The sequence below is a fragment of the Charadrius vociferus genome, unplaced genomic scaffold (assembly GCF_000708025.1).
Source record: "Charadrius vociferus isolate BGI_N301 unplaced genomic scaffold, ASM70802v2 scaffold3, whole genome shotgun sequence".
Lineage (NCBI taxonomy): Eukaryota > Metazoa > Chordata > Aves > Charadriiformes > Charadriidae > Charadrius > Charadrius vociferus.
The window spans coordinates 430290-443300 of NW_009647748.1; the positions used below are offsets into that span (position 1 = coordinate 430290).

At 59.7% G+C, this 13011-nt stretch overlaps 1 protein-coding gene across 1 annotated transcript in view; it reads right to left on the minus strand.

The window, feature by feature from the left end:
• The window catches only part of PPARGC1B (peroxisome proliferator-activated receptor gamma, coactivator 1 beta), a 15274-nt gene extending 2784 nt beyond the window's left edge, over positions 1-12490 (minus strand). The window contains exons 1-9 of the mRNA XM_009882080.1: positions 12377-12490; positions 10352-10525; positions 7557-7769; positions 5596-5712; positions 3840-4818; positions 3133-3169; positions 2637-2701; positions 1154-1922; positions 574-649 (exon numbers count right to left, since the gene is read on the minus strand). Of these exons, the coding sequence (XP_009880382.1) occupies positions 574-649; positions 1154-1922; positions 2637-2701; positions 3133-3169; positions 3840-4818; positions 5596-5712; positions 7557-7769; positions 10352-10525; positions 12377-12490 (2544 nt within the window). The remainder of the gene's footprint in view (positions 1-573; positions 650-1153; positions 1923-2636; positions 2702-3132; positions 3170-3839; positions 4819-5595; positions 5713-7556; positions 7770-10351; positions 10526-12376) is intronic.
• Between the last annotated feature and the right edge of the window lie 521 nt (positions 12491-13011).

The window sequence follows — 13011 nt, forward strand, 5'->3', positions numbered from 1 at the left end:
ATTCCTGCAGCTTTTTCAGCTTCTCCTGGTGAAGATGCCAGGAAATACTCTCAAGAATTGCTAGGGGCGAAATTCAATTGCATTGCAGGAAAAAAATGCCAGAGGCATGTGTCAGTGTGTGTGTGTGTGTGTGTGTACAACAGTAGACGGGACCAACAGTTACCTCCCCACATGCCCACCACCCCACCGGGCTCCTGCCTGTGGGCACACGTGGGGTTCCCAGTGCACGAGGCTGCCTCTGCAGCGGGACCACATCCATAAGGGCTGAGCAGCTTCAGGGATTCCCCAGCTCACCCTGCTAATTGCCAATGCCACGTGCGCTGAAGCACCAGCGTAGGATGCTCTGGGCATTTCTGCACCAAGGACTCCGTGTATTGCCAATCGCCGGTGGCTTCCGCTTCACGTTAGGTTTTTCTCTCCCTCCTCCACCCCCATGTCCTTGTTTCACACTGGCCTCGCACCAAGGGATGCTGCAGCCAGAGCTAAAGGGCTCCGCCGCTGCTTTTCTGGAGCAGGAGATGAGCTAAGGGCTGGGGTTTGCTGTGTCCCAGCGCAGGGTCCCCGCTCACTTACGATGGCCTTTTCCCGTCTCTTCTCCAGCTGGCCCCGGTGCCCGCTCCCGCCCTGACACTGCTCGCTGTTCTCACACCTGGGAAGCGAGGGAGAGGAGGTCAGACGGGGAACAGGGCAGGGGATCCGGTGGGAAAAGCTTTGAACGTCAAAGAGAAGCCAAGGCATGTGGTGTCTGCAGCAACGGGTGGGCACTTGGAAGTACCACCAGCCGAGGAGAGACAGGGGGCTGGAAACACTGGGAAGGATGCTGGGAAGTCCTTTCCGACAGATGCCAGGGGGGTGTCCCAGTTGGCGCTTGTCCCTTCTCACGCACGCCTCCGGCCCCTGCCCATGCCCCATCACCCCCAGCACGACGGAAATCCCTGGCTGCTTCCCCCCGCTGCTGCTTTCTCTGGCCATGGATGATGTTTTCAGCAGCTGCTGATGCAGTACCAATCATTTCAATGGTTTTTCTTTCATTAATTATCATCTTTGTTTCTTGGGCTAGGAGACCAGAGCGAGCCAGGGCTGCCTCGCACCGGGGCGAAAACGCAGGGTGCAAGAACCGCCCCAAGTGCCCCCCCCGCGCTGCCCCCCGTACCTGAAGGTCCGTCTGCTCGCAGGCGATCGGGACCGGCAGCATGAAGACCCCGAGCTGGACCTGCTTCGGGAACAGTAATGCAAACTGGTCCTGGAAAGGTGGTTTCTCCGCAGGCACAGCTTGGTGTCGCCGTGCTCCTCCTCCTCCTCTTCCTCTTCCTCCTCCTCCTCCTCCACGGGGGAGCCGCTTTCACTGCAGCTGTCTTCAAAGACAGTGTCGTACTCAGGGGTCTTGCAGAAGACCATGTCCTCGTCATCGAGAGCACTGTCCAGAAAGCCAAAGTGCTTCGTTAAGCTGGCTCTGATCTCCTGGTCTCTCAGCTGCTTGACGCCATCCTTCCACAGCATCTCGCCGCCCGCCTCCTTGCCACCGAGGTCCAGCCCCTGGTAGTGGGCGGCCGGGACCCTCCTCTTGTGCTCCGTCTCCACCTGGCTCGGGGGATCCCACGACTTGAGCACCTTCCTCTGCAGGGCGGCCTCAGGCTTCAGCACCTGGCAGTAGTCGTGGTCCCCAAAGGAGCGGGAGAAGGGCCGCTTGAGCATGCCCTGCTGCTCGGGGAGCGCGGGGCGCCCAGCAGCGCGGCTCAGGTGGGCGAAGAGCTCTGTCCTCTCGGGGTGCTTCTTGGGGGCTTTGCGGGAGGCTGCCGCATCCCCTGCGCCCCCGGGGCTGGGGGCTGTCCCGTCCTCCTTCCCTGGCTCCTGGGGGATGTCTGGCTTGTACAGGTCCTCCTCGGCAGGCTTGTATGGTGGAGTGGTGGGCGGCGTGAGACCTGAACCCCCCCAAACAAAGGGCAGGAGTCAGCTCTGTCCCTGCCATCCTGCCCCGTCCCACCCTGGCACCTGAGCTGCGGCAGGCGATGCAAGGGAGGGAGGCTGCTTGGCCTCTGCGGCCTCAGCCATCCAGTGACACTTGGGGAAAAAGGACACCTGATCCCAAGAGGGACCAGAGGACTCTCCCTTCCCTCCTGGCTCACGCAGGGGACACCTGAACTGCCCCCCCATCCCAAACGCGTCCCCCCAGCACTGCCACCTCTGAAGGATGCAGCTTGTGAGCTGCTGCCAGTGCTGGGATGCGGAGGCAGCGCATGGGAAGTCCTCTGCATTTGCGGTGTGAAGGGGGGGCTCCCGGCCGGGGGATGATTGGATATTAGGAAAAATTTCTTCACTGAAAGGGTTCTCAAGCATTGGAACAGGCTGCCCAGGGAAGTGGTTGAGTCACCATCCCTGGAGGTATTTAAAAGACGTGTAGATGTGGTGCTGAGGGACATGGTTTAATGGTAACTTGTCAGTGCTTGGTTAACGGTTGGACTTGATGATCTTAATGGTCTCTTCCAACCAAAGTGATTCTAGATTTTATGGTTCTATGAACATGTCCGCTCGGCTGGGCTTGGCTGGAGCTGGCAACTCCAGGCTGAATTTAATGCAAATTTGCCCCCTCCCAGGGAAGTTTTTTGCAAAATTAAAAAATTTAAAGTCTCTCCTACCTGCCGTCCCACACAGCTCCACGGTCAGCATCGGCTCAAAGTTTCTCTTCCCAAAGGTCGGGTCACTGCAGAAGAGGAGAAAATAAGGAGAGAGAAGGTGTTTAGGTGAACCACAGTCCCCAAAAAACCAAAAGGAAGCTGAGAAAACGCCGCCTACAAGCGAGCCCTCTCGCCACAGCTAGTGCCTGACACAGCAACCCCGCGGAGGGGTGCGAGGGCCGGTGGGGCGAGCAGCGTGCCCTCCCCGTCCCCGCCAGAGCTGCGGGGCACGTTGCCCCTGGCACGCAGAAATGCCTTGCCCTTGGCGCGGGGCTCTCCGAGCTCCTTGCACCCAAGCGAGGGCCGTGGCTCCCCGCAGCCCCGTGCCCAGCTGCACGGCTCCCCGTCTGCCCTGCGAAAGCAGCTTCGCCTGCTCGCTGCGGATGCACGCCCAGCCAGAAAAAACGAGGCGGCTTTCCAGCCCCGGCGCGGTTCATTTAGCCCCGTGCGCACTTACGTTTGTGCCAAGGACAGCGTGAGACACCTGGGTGTTTCTGAAAAGCAGGGAGAGAAGCAGGGTTACCAGCGGAGCTGTGCTCCCTCCAGCGCCCGCGGTGCTTCTGGTGGGAGCCGGGACCCCTCTGCCCGCCCTGGTGTGGTGGGGGGGCCGGGGACCATGGGCTTTGCCTGCCTGCAAGGCGGCAGCATCTGCGAGACAGCTAACACTGCCAGGGTTGAGCCTTCCGTGCTCACCAAGCGCTTGCAGATAGCTGTGATTTAGGGGCAGCGGTGCAGCTGAACCCCAGTGCCCAGGCACAGGACGAGCCTGCGGGGAAGAGGGACCCGGAGGGATGGAGCAGCCCGGTCCCTGCTGGGTTAGTGCTGCACCGACTCCTTCATCTCCTTATCAAGATGGGGAAACTGAGGCAGAAGGCTCCCATGGATTGAAACAGCACCCCAAAAACAGAACAGGGCCCCTACTCCCTTTGCATGGGACCCCACAGCCAGCCAGCACACGGGTCAGGGCTCGGCTGTGCTTGGGGCTGCTCACAGCTTGGCTGCCGGCGGGGTGCCAGGTGCCCGGCCAGCAGCGCTTACCCGCGGCAGGGACAGCACGGGCAGTGTGGGTGCACTGGGAAGGGGTGAGTAGAGCGACAGCCCCCGGCCCCCCTCACCTGCTTGCTCCAGGAGGGCACAGCGCCGGCTCTCAGCCCTGTCGCCCACCTCGCCGTCTCCTGGGGAGCCCAGGGAGAGGGGCTGGGGCTCTGCCAGCCCTGCCGAGCTCCCGCCGTCTCCTTCCTCCGTGCATCCCCCAGAGCCAGTGGCCGAGCTCGGGGTTGAGTCTCTTGGACCGGCGGACGGCATAAACAGTGCTCTCCTGCTTGCGGGCCACTTTCCCCGTGGCTATGCCTGGGGTGCCCGCGTGCTTCCCAGCATCGTCCTCGAAGCCATCCGGCTCCTGCGGTGCCTCTGCCTCAGCCCCGAGGCTCTGCTGCAGCTCACCCTTCTCCAGTGCTGTTTTGGCTCTGGATGTGCAGGTCCCACCAAGGTCCTCCCTGTCCTGGGCCGGTGGCACCGGGGAGCGGGAGCCAGCTGGCCGGGCCAGGGAGGCATACACAGGCTTGCCCAGGCGGTATGGCTTGCTCACATCGCACAGCAGGTCCCGTGCCAGCAGCTCCTTCAGTATGGAGAAGGATGCTCCAGGTTTCTTGCAGCCCCCGGCTGCCTGCCAGGCGCAGCCCGGCCGGCTCTGCGTGCTGCTGGGGGGTCCCGGCTGTGCGGGGCAGTCTGGTTTGGCTCTCTTGAAGGGGCTGCTGCAGGGCTGGGGTTTGGCATCAGCGGCATCCCGGGCGGGCAGCTCGCGCGGCGGCAGGCAGTAGGTATGCATGTAGCGGATCAGCTCCCCCACCGAGTGCATCTCCCCCATGCAGGAGAACTGGCTGCTGGAGCCATCCTCCGCCGAGGAGGGGGGGGTCACCAAGTCGCCGGAGCTCAGCGAGTCCTCGCTGGAGTCGCTGTCGTCCTCGTGATGGGCGCAGTTGCCTGGGGACGGGTGGTGGTGGCTGCTGGGACACTCCTCGGGTGGTCGGGGGGCTTTGGTCTGGGGGCAGGGGGCGGTGGAGGTGAGGTGCCGGTGCAGCTCAGTGCAGCTGCGGCTCTGCGCCTGCGGGACGCTCGCCCTCCTGTCCCGGGGACCTTCCACCTTCGGAGAGGAGAGAGGAGAAAGTCAGTCCCGAGCCCTGCAGCCACGACCTGATGCAAGTACCAGGGATGGGGGCTAACAGGGTCACCCCGCATCCTCCAATTCCCTGGTCCTGGCCCACCAGCATCCCAATCTGCCTGGGGGTCCCCCCCATGCCTCAGGGGGTTTCCATGTGGGGCCAGCAGCCCAAGTGCTGCCCCTCCAGCAGCCGGCACGCAATGATGCTCCTTCTCCCCAGGTGGGATTTGCTGCTCTTCCCCGGCAATCTAATTTGCCAGGCCTAATGCACCACACAATTACCATTAGCCAAGCAGAAAAATCTATGATGGCAACTTCTGCTGGGTTTCAAAAGCTTAGCTTAAGCGATGGGGTCGGCTCTGCAGCGTGGCATGCAGCTCTCCCCGGCCGATGGCTCCCGGCATGGGCTGCGAGTCAGTGGGGAGGGGGGCGAGGGGGCAGTCAGGGAGCAGGTGGGGGTCTCACAAACCAGCGCTCAGAGAAGCTGGGAGAGGCCTGACCCCACTGGATCCAAATGAGATGGAGACGTTTCTCAGCCCAGCACGAAGCCTGAAGGTTTTACTGAGCCCGGACTGCAGCCCCTGAGCAGACAGGGTCGGGAACGCCATGTGCTGCTCTGCCGGTGGTGACAGTCCCTGCCTGTCCCCAGCCTCTGTCCCCATGCTCCCAGACACCGTCCTTTGGTGACCTCCTTTAGGATGGTTCCGACCAAGAGGTCGGTGCTGGGATGGACTCGAGCTCTGCCCACCGAGGAAGTACCTTTGCGCAGGGCCGTGGGGGTCGGGACTTAGGGGTCCCCGGGCGCCGGGCGCTGCCGTCCCGCTGAGCCTCGCAGCTTGGAGGCACATGTGATGGAGAGAGCAGCAACTTCTTCAGCTGCAAAGAGAAGCGGCAAGAAAAGGAGTCGGCATCGCAGCGAGGGCAGGAGAAAGTGCTGGTGGGGCTGCAGCCCCTCGACTCACCCCTGCGCTGGGCACAACCATTGCTGAGCATCCCACCCAAAAATGGGGGAGGGAAAATAAAAAGGCAGGGAGGCATTTCCCACCTCCCCGCGGCTGTGGAGGCAGGGGTCGGGGCTGTCTCCACAGCATTCACCCATGTCCCCAGGGACTCCCAAGCAGGTCGGGGTGGTGGGGACATGAGGGAATTTACTTCCCAGGGGCATCCCCGCTCCCATCAGACACACAGGAGCTGTCGTGGCATCCAAACTTCTCACTCCATCAATTCTGCCCTGAGGTGGCAGAGACTTTACATTGGCACGAGTGACAGGTTTGGACCGCTCGCTCGCATTGCCGTGCAAGGCTCATTTAGCTGAAGCATCCAGCGAGGGCCTCGACTCATTAATGAGCTTTCAAGGTGTTTTGCAGACGCAAGCCCCTGTGGGACCTGTTGAGGATCTTCCCCAACACGCTCTGTCAAGCCCACGGGAGGTGGGAGTGGGGTTTTCCCGGGGTTACCCACAGTGCTGCCACTTCTGATGGCAAGGTCAGGGTCAGCATAACGTTTTTCTTCTACTCTAAACCATTTTGGGTCAGGGGGAAAAAAAAACCCCAAACCCCACACCCAGCAACAACATTTCATCTTCCACCCATGTTGCGCTAACAACCGAAGGCGACAACAGCTCAAGAGCAAGACGACTGCGTAGGCACCGGGGGACTGCATGGAGGAGACAGATCTGGGGTTGCCGTGCTGGCCAGTGGGCACGGAGCCCCCTGGTGGGCACAGGGGGTTTTAAGGGGTGATATAGAAATTAGGGGTGCACAGGTCAGGGTCTGCTGGGAAACATCAATCGGGGCACCCATAGCTTTAGGCGTGCAGCTCCTGTTGGTGGAAGCAACCAGCACCTTTCCTCCCCCACCCCTGCAACGTATACATCCTATATATACACATACATATTGTGTGTGATATATACCCCCCTGCGCAGGGTGTGGGCGGTGGAAATGCACGCTCTCACCACTGGATGTCACTCCTCCCTACCATGGCCCCCGCTTTTGGGGAGACCCCGGGGCCAGGCTGGGTGTCCCTGGGGGGAACGGTGAGCCCCAGGAGGGAGCGGGCTGGGTGCCCCTGTCCCAGGGGACCTCCTGGGGATGGCGGGGGTTTGCGGCAAAATGCTGCCAGTTAGTCCAGGCCTGGAGCCGGAGCGGGGTTGGAGCCCCAGTATTGCAGGGGACCAAGAGGGATGCTCCAGTCACCAAATCTGTAGGGACTGGAGGCCACGCAGCCCCTGAGAGGGTTGTGGCAGAAGGCATGGGGAGGGGGGGCAAACCGGCCAAGCCCCCTCCGTCCCTCCTGCGAGAGCAGCGGGGAGCTCGGCCCCGAGGCAGAGCAGGACGGGAGCAGCCACCGGTGCCCATGGGCACGGGACTGGGATGCGCTAGGGAGACCCCCGGGCAGCCCCACATCCGTGCATCCGATTAAAAGCAGGTGTGAGTCTTGCCAAAGCAGCTCCCATCCTTTTGACACCCGCCCCCACCCCCTTCATATATATATTTGTATACACACAGCTTGTTCCCGTGAGGATGGTGATGGAGGTGACAGCAATGATGCAGAACATGTATACGTATACAATACAAGTATATGCTTTGGTATTGACGGTTAAAGAGAGTTTTAAGCCTAGAATGAAAAAATTCAGACCTTTGCTTCCTATCATACCCATGCAGCCGGCTTATCAGGGGCTCATCCAAATCCACCTTAAACAGTAGGAAGTGGGTTCTTACTAGAGACAGCTCATCAAACTCGGGGGCCGGGGACGGCCCCCCCGTGACCGGGGCGGTGGGTTTGGGGGAGGGGGCAGGCGAGGTGTAGGCATGGTTGAGCGTGTCCCCCTCTTCCATAGTTCGGAAGGCAGCCAGGCCCATGTCATCTCCCTGTATATCATCCAATGTCTCGGTGAGGGCTGCCAGCAGCGCTTCGTTCTCGCTGTCTATTATCTGAAAGGAGCAGGCAGAGAAGAGGGGGGCAGGTTAGGCTGGGCAGAGGGACCGGGGGATGCTGGGCAGGGGGCAAGAGGGGCCAGTGGTGCGACACCAGCACCCACACTTCCCCGTGACCCTGCAGGGAACCAGGGAGAGCTTTTCCCCAGCACAGCACTGGGATGGGATCAGGAGGAGAGACCCAGCTGGAAAAGGAGCATCAGTCTGTCCCCCCGTGCCCCCAGTGGGAATATAATGAATCAGAGCATCTTCTCTCCCCACAGTCGCCTCCACCCCACCATGAGACAAACAGCAACAGATAAAGGATCTGTGATTAAAAAGCTCCTTGGCCAAATCCTCCCGACTCTGGGCTGCACATCTCCCCCCGGCACTGGCTAGCGCAGCGCTGCCGCACCGGGCTGGAAACAGCACCCAACCGGGACAGGAGCCCGGGGAGGGGGCAGGCACAGCCCCCTGCCCTCTGCAAGGCTGGGGAGGCCCGAGAGGGCACAGTCGGTTATTCGCAGCTCTCCTGACGGGGAAGGCAAAGAAAACCTGGAGATCCGCAAGCCCAGCCCAGGGCTGCCCAGGGGACGAGAGGGCACGGCCCCCGGGAGGGCTCAGCCTGGGCTGCACCGCTGGCCGGACGCCGCAGCCTGCAACAAGCAGAAGGGCTTTTCTTTTCACCAAAAGCCCCCAAATGCAGGCACCTCCAGCTCGACAGAGGTTCTCACCTTCATGCATAAAGCTGGCTGCGCCCAGCGCTCCGCAAGGGACCCTATTGACAGAGCACGGCCCCCAGAACGAGATGGGCCTTCTATTAGTGCTCCCCCGATCTATTTTTTCCAGCAAACGGCATGATCTGGGGATGCTGACGGGAGATTTGTGAGTGTTTGGGGCTTTGCCGGGGCTGTGCTGGGCCAGGCAGGGCCACGGGCTGCTCCTGCCTCCTCCCTGCCTGCTGCCCTGACCTGCTGCTCCCCTTGGGCCCCTCTTTCAATCTGGGCTTCATCTTGACTCGGCTCATCTCCAGCCCTCCCAGCACCCTCCCAGTCCCACACAGCCCCACAGTCCCCTTCCAGTCTGGAAATACACTGCAAAAGCCCAGAAGAGGATGCAGAAGCCGAGGAATGGCTGGAGCAAGCCAGGAGTTCCTTCTTTTTGGTCCTCCTCCATCATATTCTGAATGTAAACCGTGTCCAACAAGAAGCAGGCTACCATCAGCTATAAAATTAGCACAGGGGTAAATTCAGGCTCGCCAGGAGGACTGTTGAGTGCACACAGCCTTCTGTGTTTCTCTCATCTTGTTTGAAAATTAAATATCTTTTGTTCCATGCCCTAACCTTGGTCGCAGTTACTAGAGCAGGCTCCAGGGAAAGGCAGCAGGATGCTCCATTTTTGGCTCCGTTTCTTTTCCTCCTGTTATTGGCACGAGACCGCTGTGCATACAAGTTCAGTGGGATACATTTCATCATACTCCGCTGCTCCTAATGGGCCTGTCTTTTGCATTTCTTTTCTGTTTATCTTTTCCCCAGGAAGTTCAGCGGAAAATATGCATCTCGTGATGAAGGTCCCTCAGCTGGACTGGACCATTTTCAAGCACAGCATCAGCATAGCATGAAAGCCAGAGGGTTGTTATTATGGCCAGGTTCAAAAATATTGGGGCTTTTTATATTTTCCCCTCCTTGCTTAAATACAAATACTCCTCCCTCCCAAAATATAACCCAGAGTTGGTGACTAGCAGACATCAGTGGGTCGCAGCCTCCTTGTGCTGGGGTTAGGGTGCTGCCTGGGTGCTGCTCAGGAGGGCACAGTGACCCAAACCCCCGAGGACGAGGCACATCCAGGGCATGGCATGAGCTTTGGGCAAGGCGAGCGGGCTGCCCAGTCTGCTCTGCGCCTGGTGCCGGGCCATCCTCCACAGCTCCCTGCCTCCAACCTGCCTGTGCTGTGCTGGCAGCCCTGCCCTGGCGCCACAGCTCCGCGAGATGCTCCACTCTTCTGCAAGGAGAGGCAAAAACAGTGCCACAGGACAAGGACCAGCCCTGCCTGTGCCTGAGAGCATCCTCTGCGCTGGCACTGCTTTGCACCGCGCGGTCCCGAGTGCCGGCACAGTGATGGGTCCATCCCAGCACAAAGGCAAGGAAAGAAACCAGCTGCCCTCTGCCAGAGGGATCCCAGCCCCAAAACCAGGAAGGATGCCAGAGCTGGAGAGCTGGAAGAAGAGGCTCCTTTCTGCTCCTGGCATTTCCCATCTACCTGCCCCACGCCACAACCCTGAGACCCCCACGCTGCCGCCCCAGCACAGCCTGTCATCCCGGGAATCGAACAGGATGTGCTGTGTGCCAGGTGTAATTCCCTTTTAATGATACATCACAGGAGGGTTGGCTCAGCAGCCCTCCTCTGCTCAGCCACCTCCTCATTAGCCTTACTCCGCTTGCTCCATTTAGAGCGGGCATGCAAATTAATGGAGCACTAATCAGCTGGGGAGGAGCTATTAATAGTTGCGTGTGTCCCCTCCTTCCTCCCTCCTTCTCCCCCTCTCCTGCCCTCCCCCTGCCTCCATCCGCAGGTCCCCTGTGCCAGGGGGACGGGGGTACCTGGAAGAGCTCGGAGTCATCGGTGCTGTACTGGCTGGAGTCGGTCTCCGAGTGCTCCCCGCACCACTGCAGCTCGCTGAAGCAGCCGGCCGAGTCGAAGTCGCTGGCATCCAGCTGGGACAAATCAATCTCGGGGAAGTCGGAGTATAGGTGCTCCTCGCCAGACACCTCATACTGGGGAGAAAAGAGAAAGGGGCTGAGCCCGTCGCCATGCCAGAGGGGCAGGCAGCGACAGGCAGCAGCAACCACCAGCGGAGACGGCCGGTGTCCCCGCGTGCTGTCGCCACTCTCCCCGTGTGCTGTCACCTCCGCTTGAGCTCATTACTTGTCGGAGATGAAAAGGACACGGACTTCTGAGGATGGTGAATCAGAAGACCCTTTATTGCTTATCTTGCTGGATTATATAGATGCTTTATTGTCCACACGACAGACATGCATAGCTGTTACACTTATGATTGGTTATAATCAACTTTCACGCAGATACTTGGCTTATCATGATTGGTTAACAAAGATCCTATTTTTTAACTTCGGGACCCGGCTCACTTGTAGCTTAGTTCCTCATAAGCGCTGAAGCAATCATTCTAGTTCCTGCTTTCTGCTCTTCAAGGTCACTTCAATGACAAGGCCTACAGCTCTTCTATTAGGTCGAACCCCACAATTACTCAGACCCTCTTTCGAATAAGCTTTGGCAAGTGGCTCCAGGAGCAATTACATGGCAGTGCAGAGCGCGGAGAGCGCCTTTTCACGGCGCATCCTGCAAATCAGTTTGCACAGCCTGACACTGGCACTGCTGGTTACTGAAAGCCACACGGCAACTGCCACCAAACCCCCGCTCTTGCGTCCCGTGCTGTGGCAGGTCTCAAAACAGCAGCATCTGCATGGGAATAGCATCATCTCCTCCGGCGAGCAGAAGCTCAGGGCACAGTGCAGTCACTTGGACTGTGGCAGAGCAGCTGGTGGTGCTCTTAGGGGAAACTGAGGCCACTCCTGCCTTTGGTGCCCTAAGGGTGACATCCAGGGTTATCCAGCCGCCCTGGGGATCAGTGATAACAGAGGGAGGCAGGATGCTTGGGCACACACGAGACAGCAATGCACGGGGCCAGGATCCGGTGGGCGGCCTCACGCCTGGTCACTGTGGCTGCTCTGTACCCTGTCCCCGTCCCCACCAAACGGCACTGAACAGCTCAGGACAGTCACTCTGGGGAAGCTGCACGCCCTGCGTGTCCCAAGGCACTGCCAGGGCAATATAGACCCCGCTCCCCGCATCGCACATGCAGGATGAGAAAAATGGCATGGAAATGAATCGATGTCTAGGTGCACAAGGAGCAACGCAAGCTCTAGGAACTGAGCTAAAAATCTCCATTTAAGCCCAGAAAGGAGCTGGGACATACCTCGCTTCTCTCTGGCTCCCAGACACTGTCTGGCCACAAACCCCTGAGGCTGCATCCAGCACTGGCAGGACTGAGGGCTGCCACCAGCATGGCCTTGCCTGCACCAAGGGCTGCCACCAGCATGGCCCTGCCTGCACTGCCACTTGCTGCCTGCACCAAGCCCTGGGGTCGAGCTTGGTTTTGCCCCCGATGTCCAGGTTCAAATGCGGAGGGGAAAGGTCTGGTGCGACTCCTCCCGGTATTGGCTGCCCGGGGGGAGTTTTCTGGTGATGAGGGAAGCAAGTTTATTTACAGAGCAAATGGATTTTGGAGCAGGCAAACATCTAGAGCACGTGAGAGAGGCTGCAGGGGCAGGAGAACGTGGGGGCCACCCCTCCTGAAATGCTCTGGAAGGGTCTCCTCCAACACTCAACGGGAAGGAAAAGGGATTTCAAACTGAGGTGCAGGAATGGAAAAGACAGTGTTCCTCTCTTTCTTTTCCTTTTCTCTTTTCATTTTTTTGATTTGGATTATTGATCGTGTTCCCATAGGCTGAGGAGCCTGTGTGCCATGCTCCCCACCAGGTCTAGGACACCCTATGCCACACCAAAGGACACCCCTGTGCACACACACACTCCCATTTTGCATTTCTCACCCGCTTTCCACACCGTCCCACCCCAGGGGCGGTAGAAGAAAGGGTGAGCAGTTTGCAGGACGCAGCAAGGGTAGAAGAGAGCGGCTTCACGGCCTGATAGCGAGCCAGTGCCATGTCCTAGCAAGGGACTGCCAGCCTGGCCGTGCCCATGGCCACGGTGGAGCTGGGGGCTGCGGGGAGCTGCTGACACTGCCCCAGTCCCGCCAGCGCAGGAAGAGCACTGTCGGGGTCTGCGGATGCTCTCCCCAGCGTCCTCCCTCCCCCCTGCCGCTGGAGGGAGGTGTATCAGGTAGACATCGACGAGCGTGGTGCCACCAAGCATATCAGGCACAAATAAAGTCTATGCATATCCCTGAGCGGGTCCAGGATCCGAATACTCCTCGTGGCTCCCCCAAGGCTGAGGCTCTTCAAACCTTCCCTGCAAAAACCTTTGCTCCCCGGGTGGTCAGAGCCCATGTAGCAGGTCAAGGGTCCCCGTCCTCATCTCCACCAGCTCTGGGGGACACAGATGTTACCTTTCCCCTAGCTCTCCTGTCCCCTCTGCTCAGGGGCATCCTGGGCTGCGCTGGGATCAGATGTCCTTTGGCCTTTGGGATCTGTCCCTTACCTGCTGTGGCTTGTCCCTGCTTTCCTGC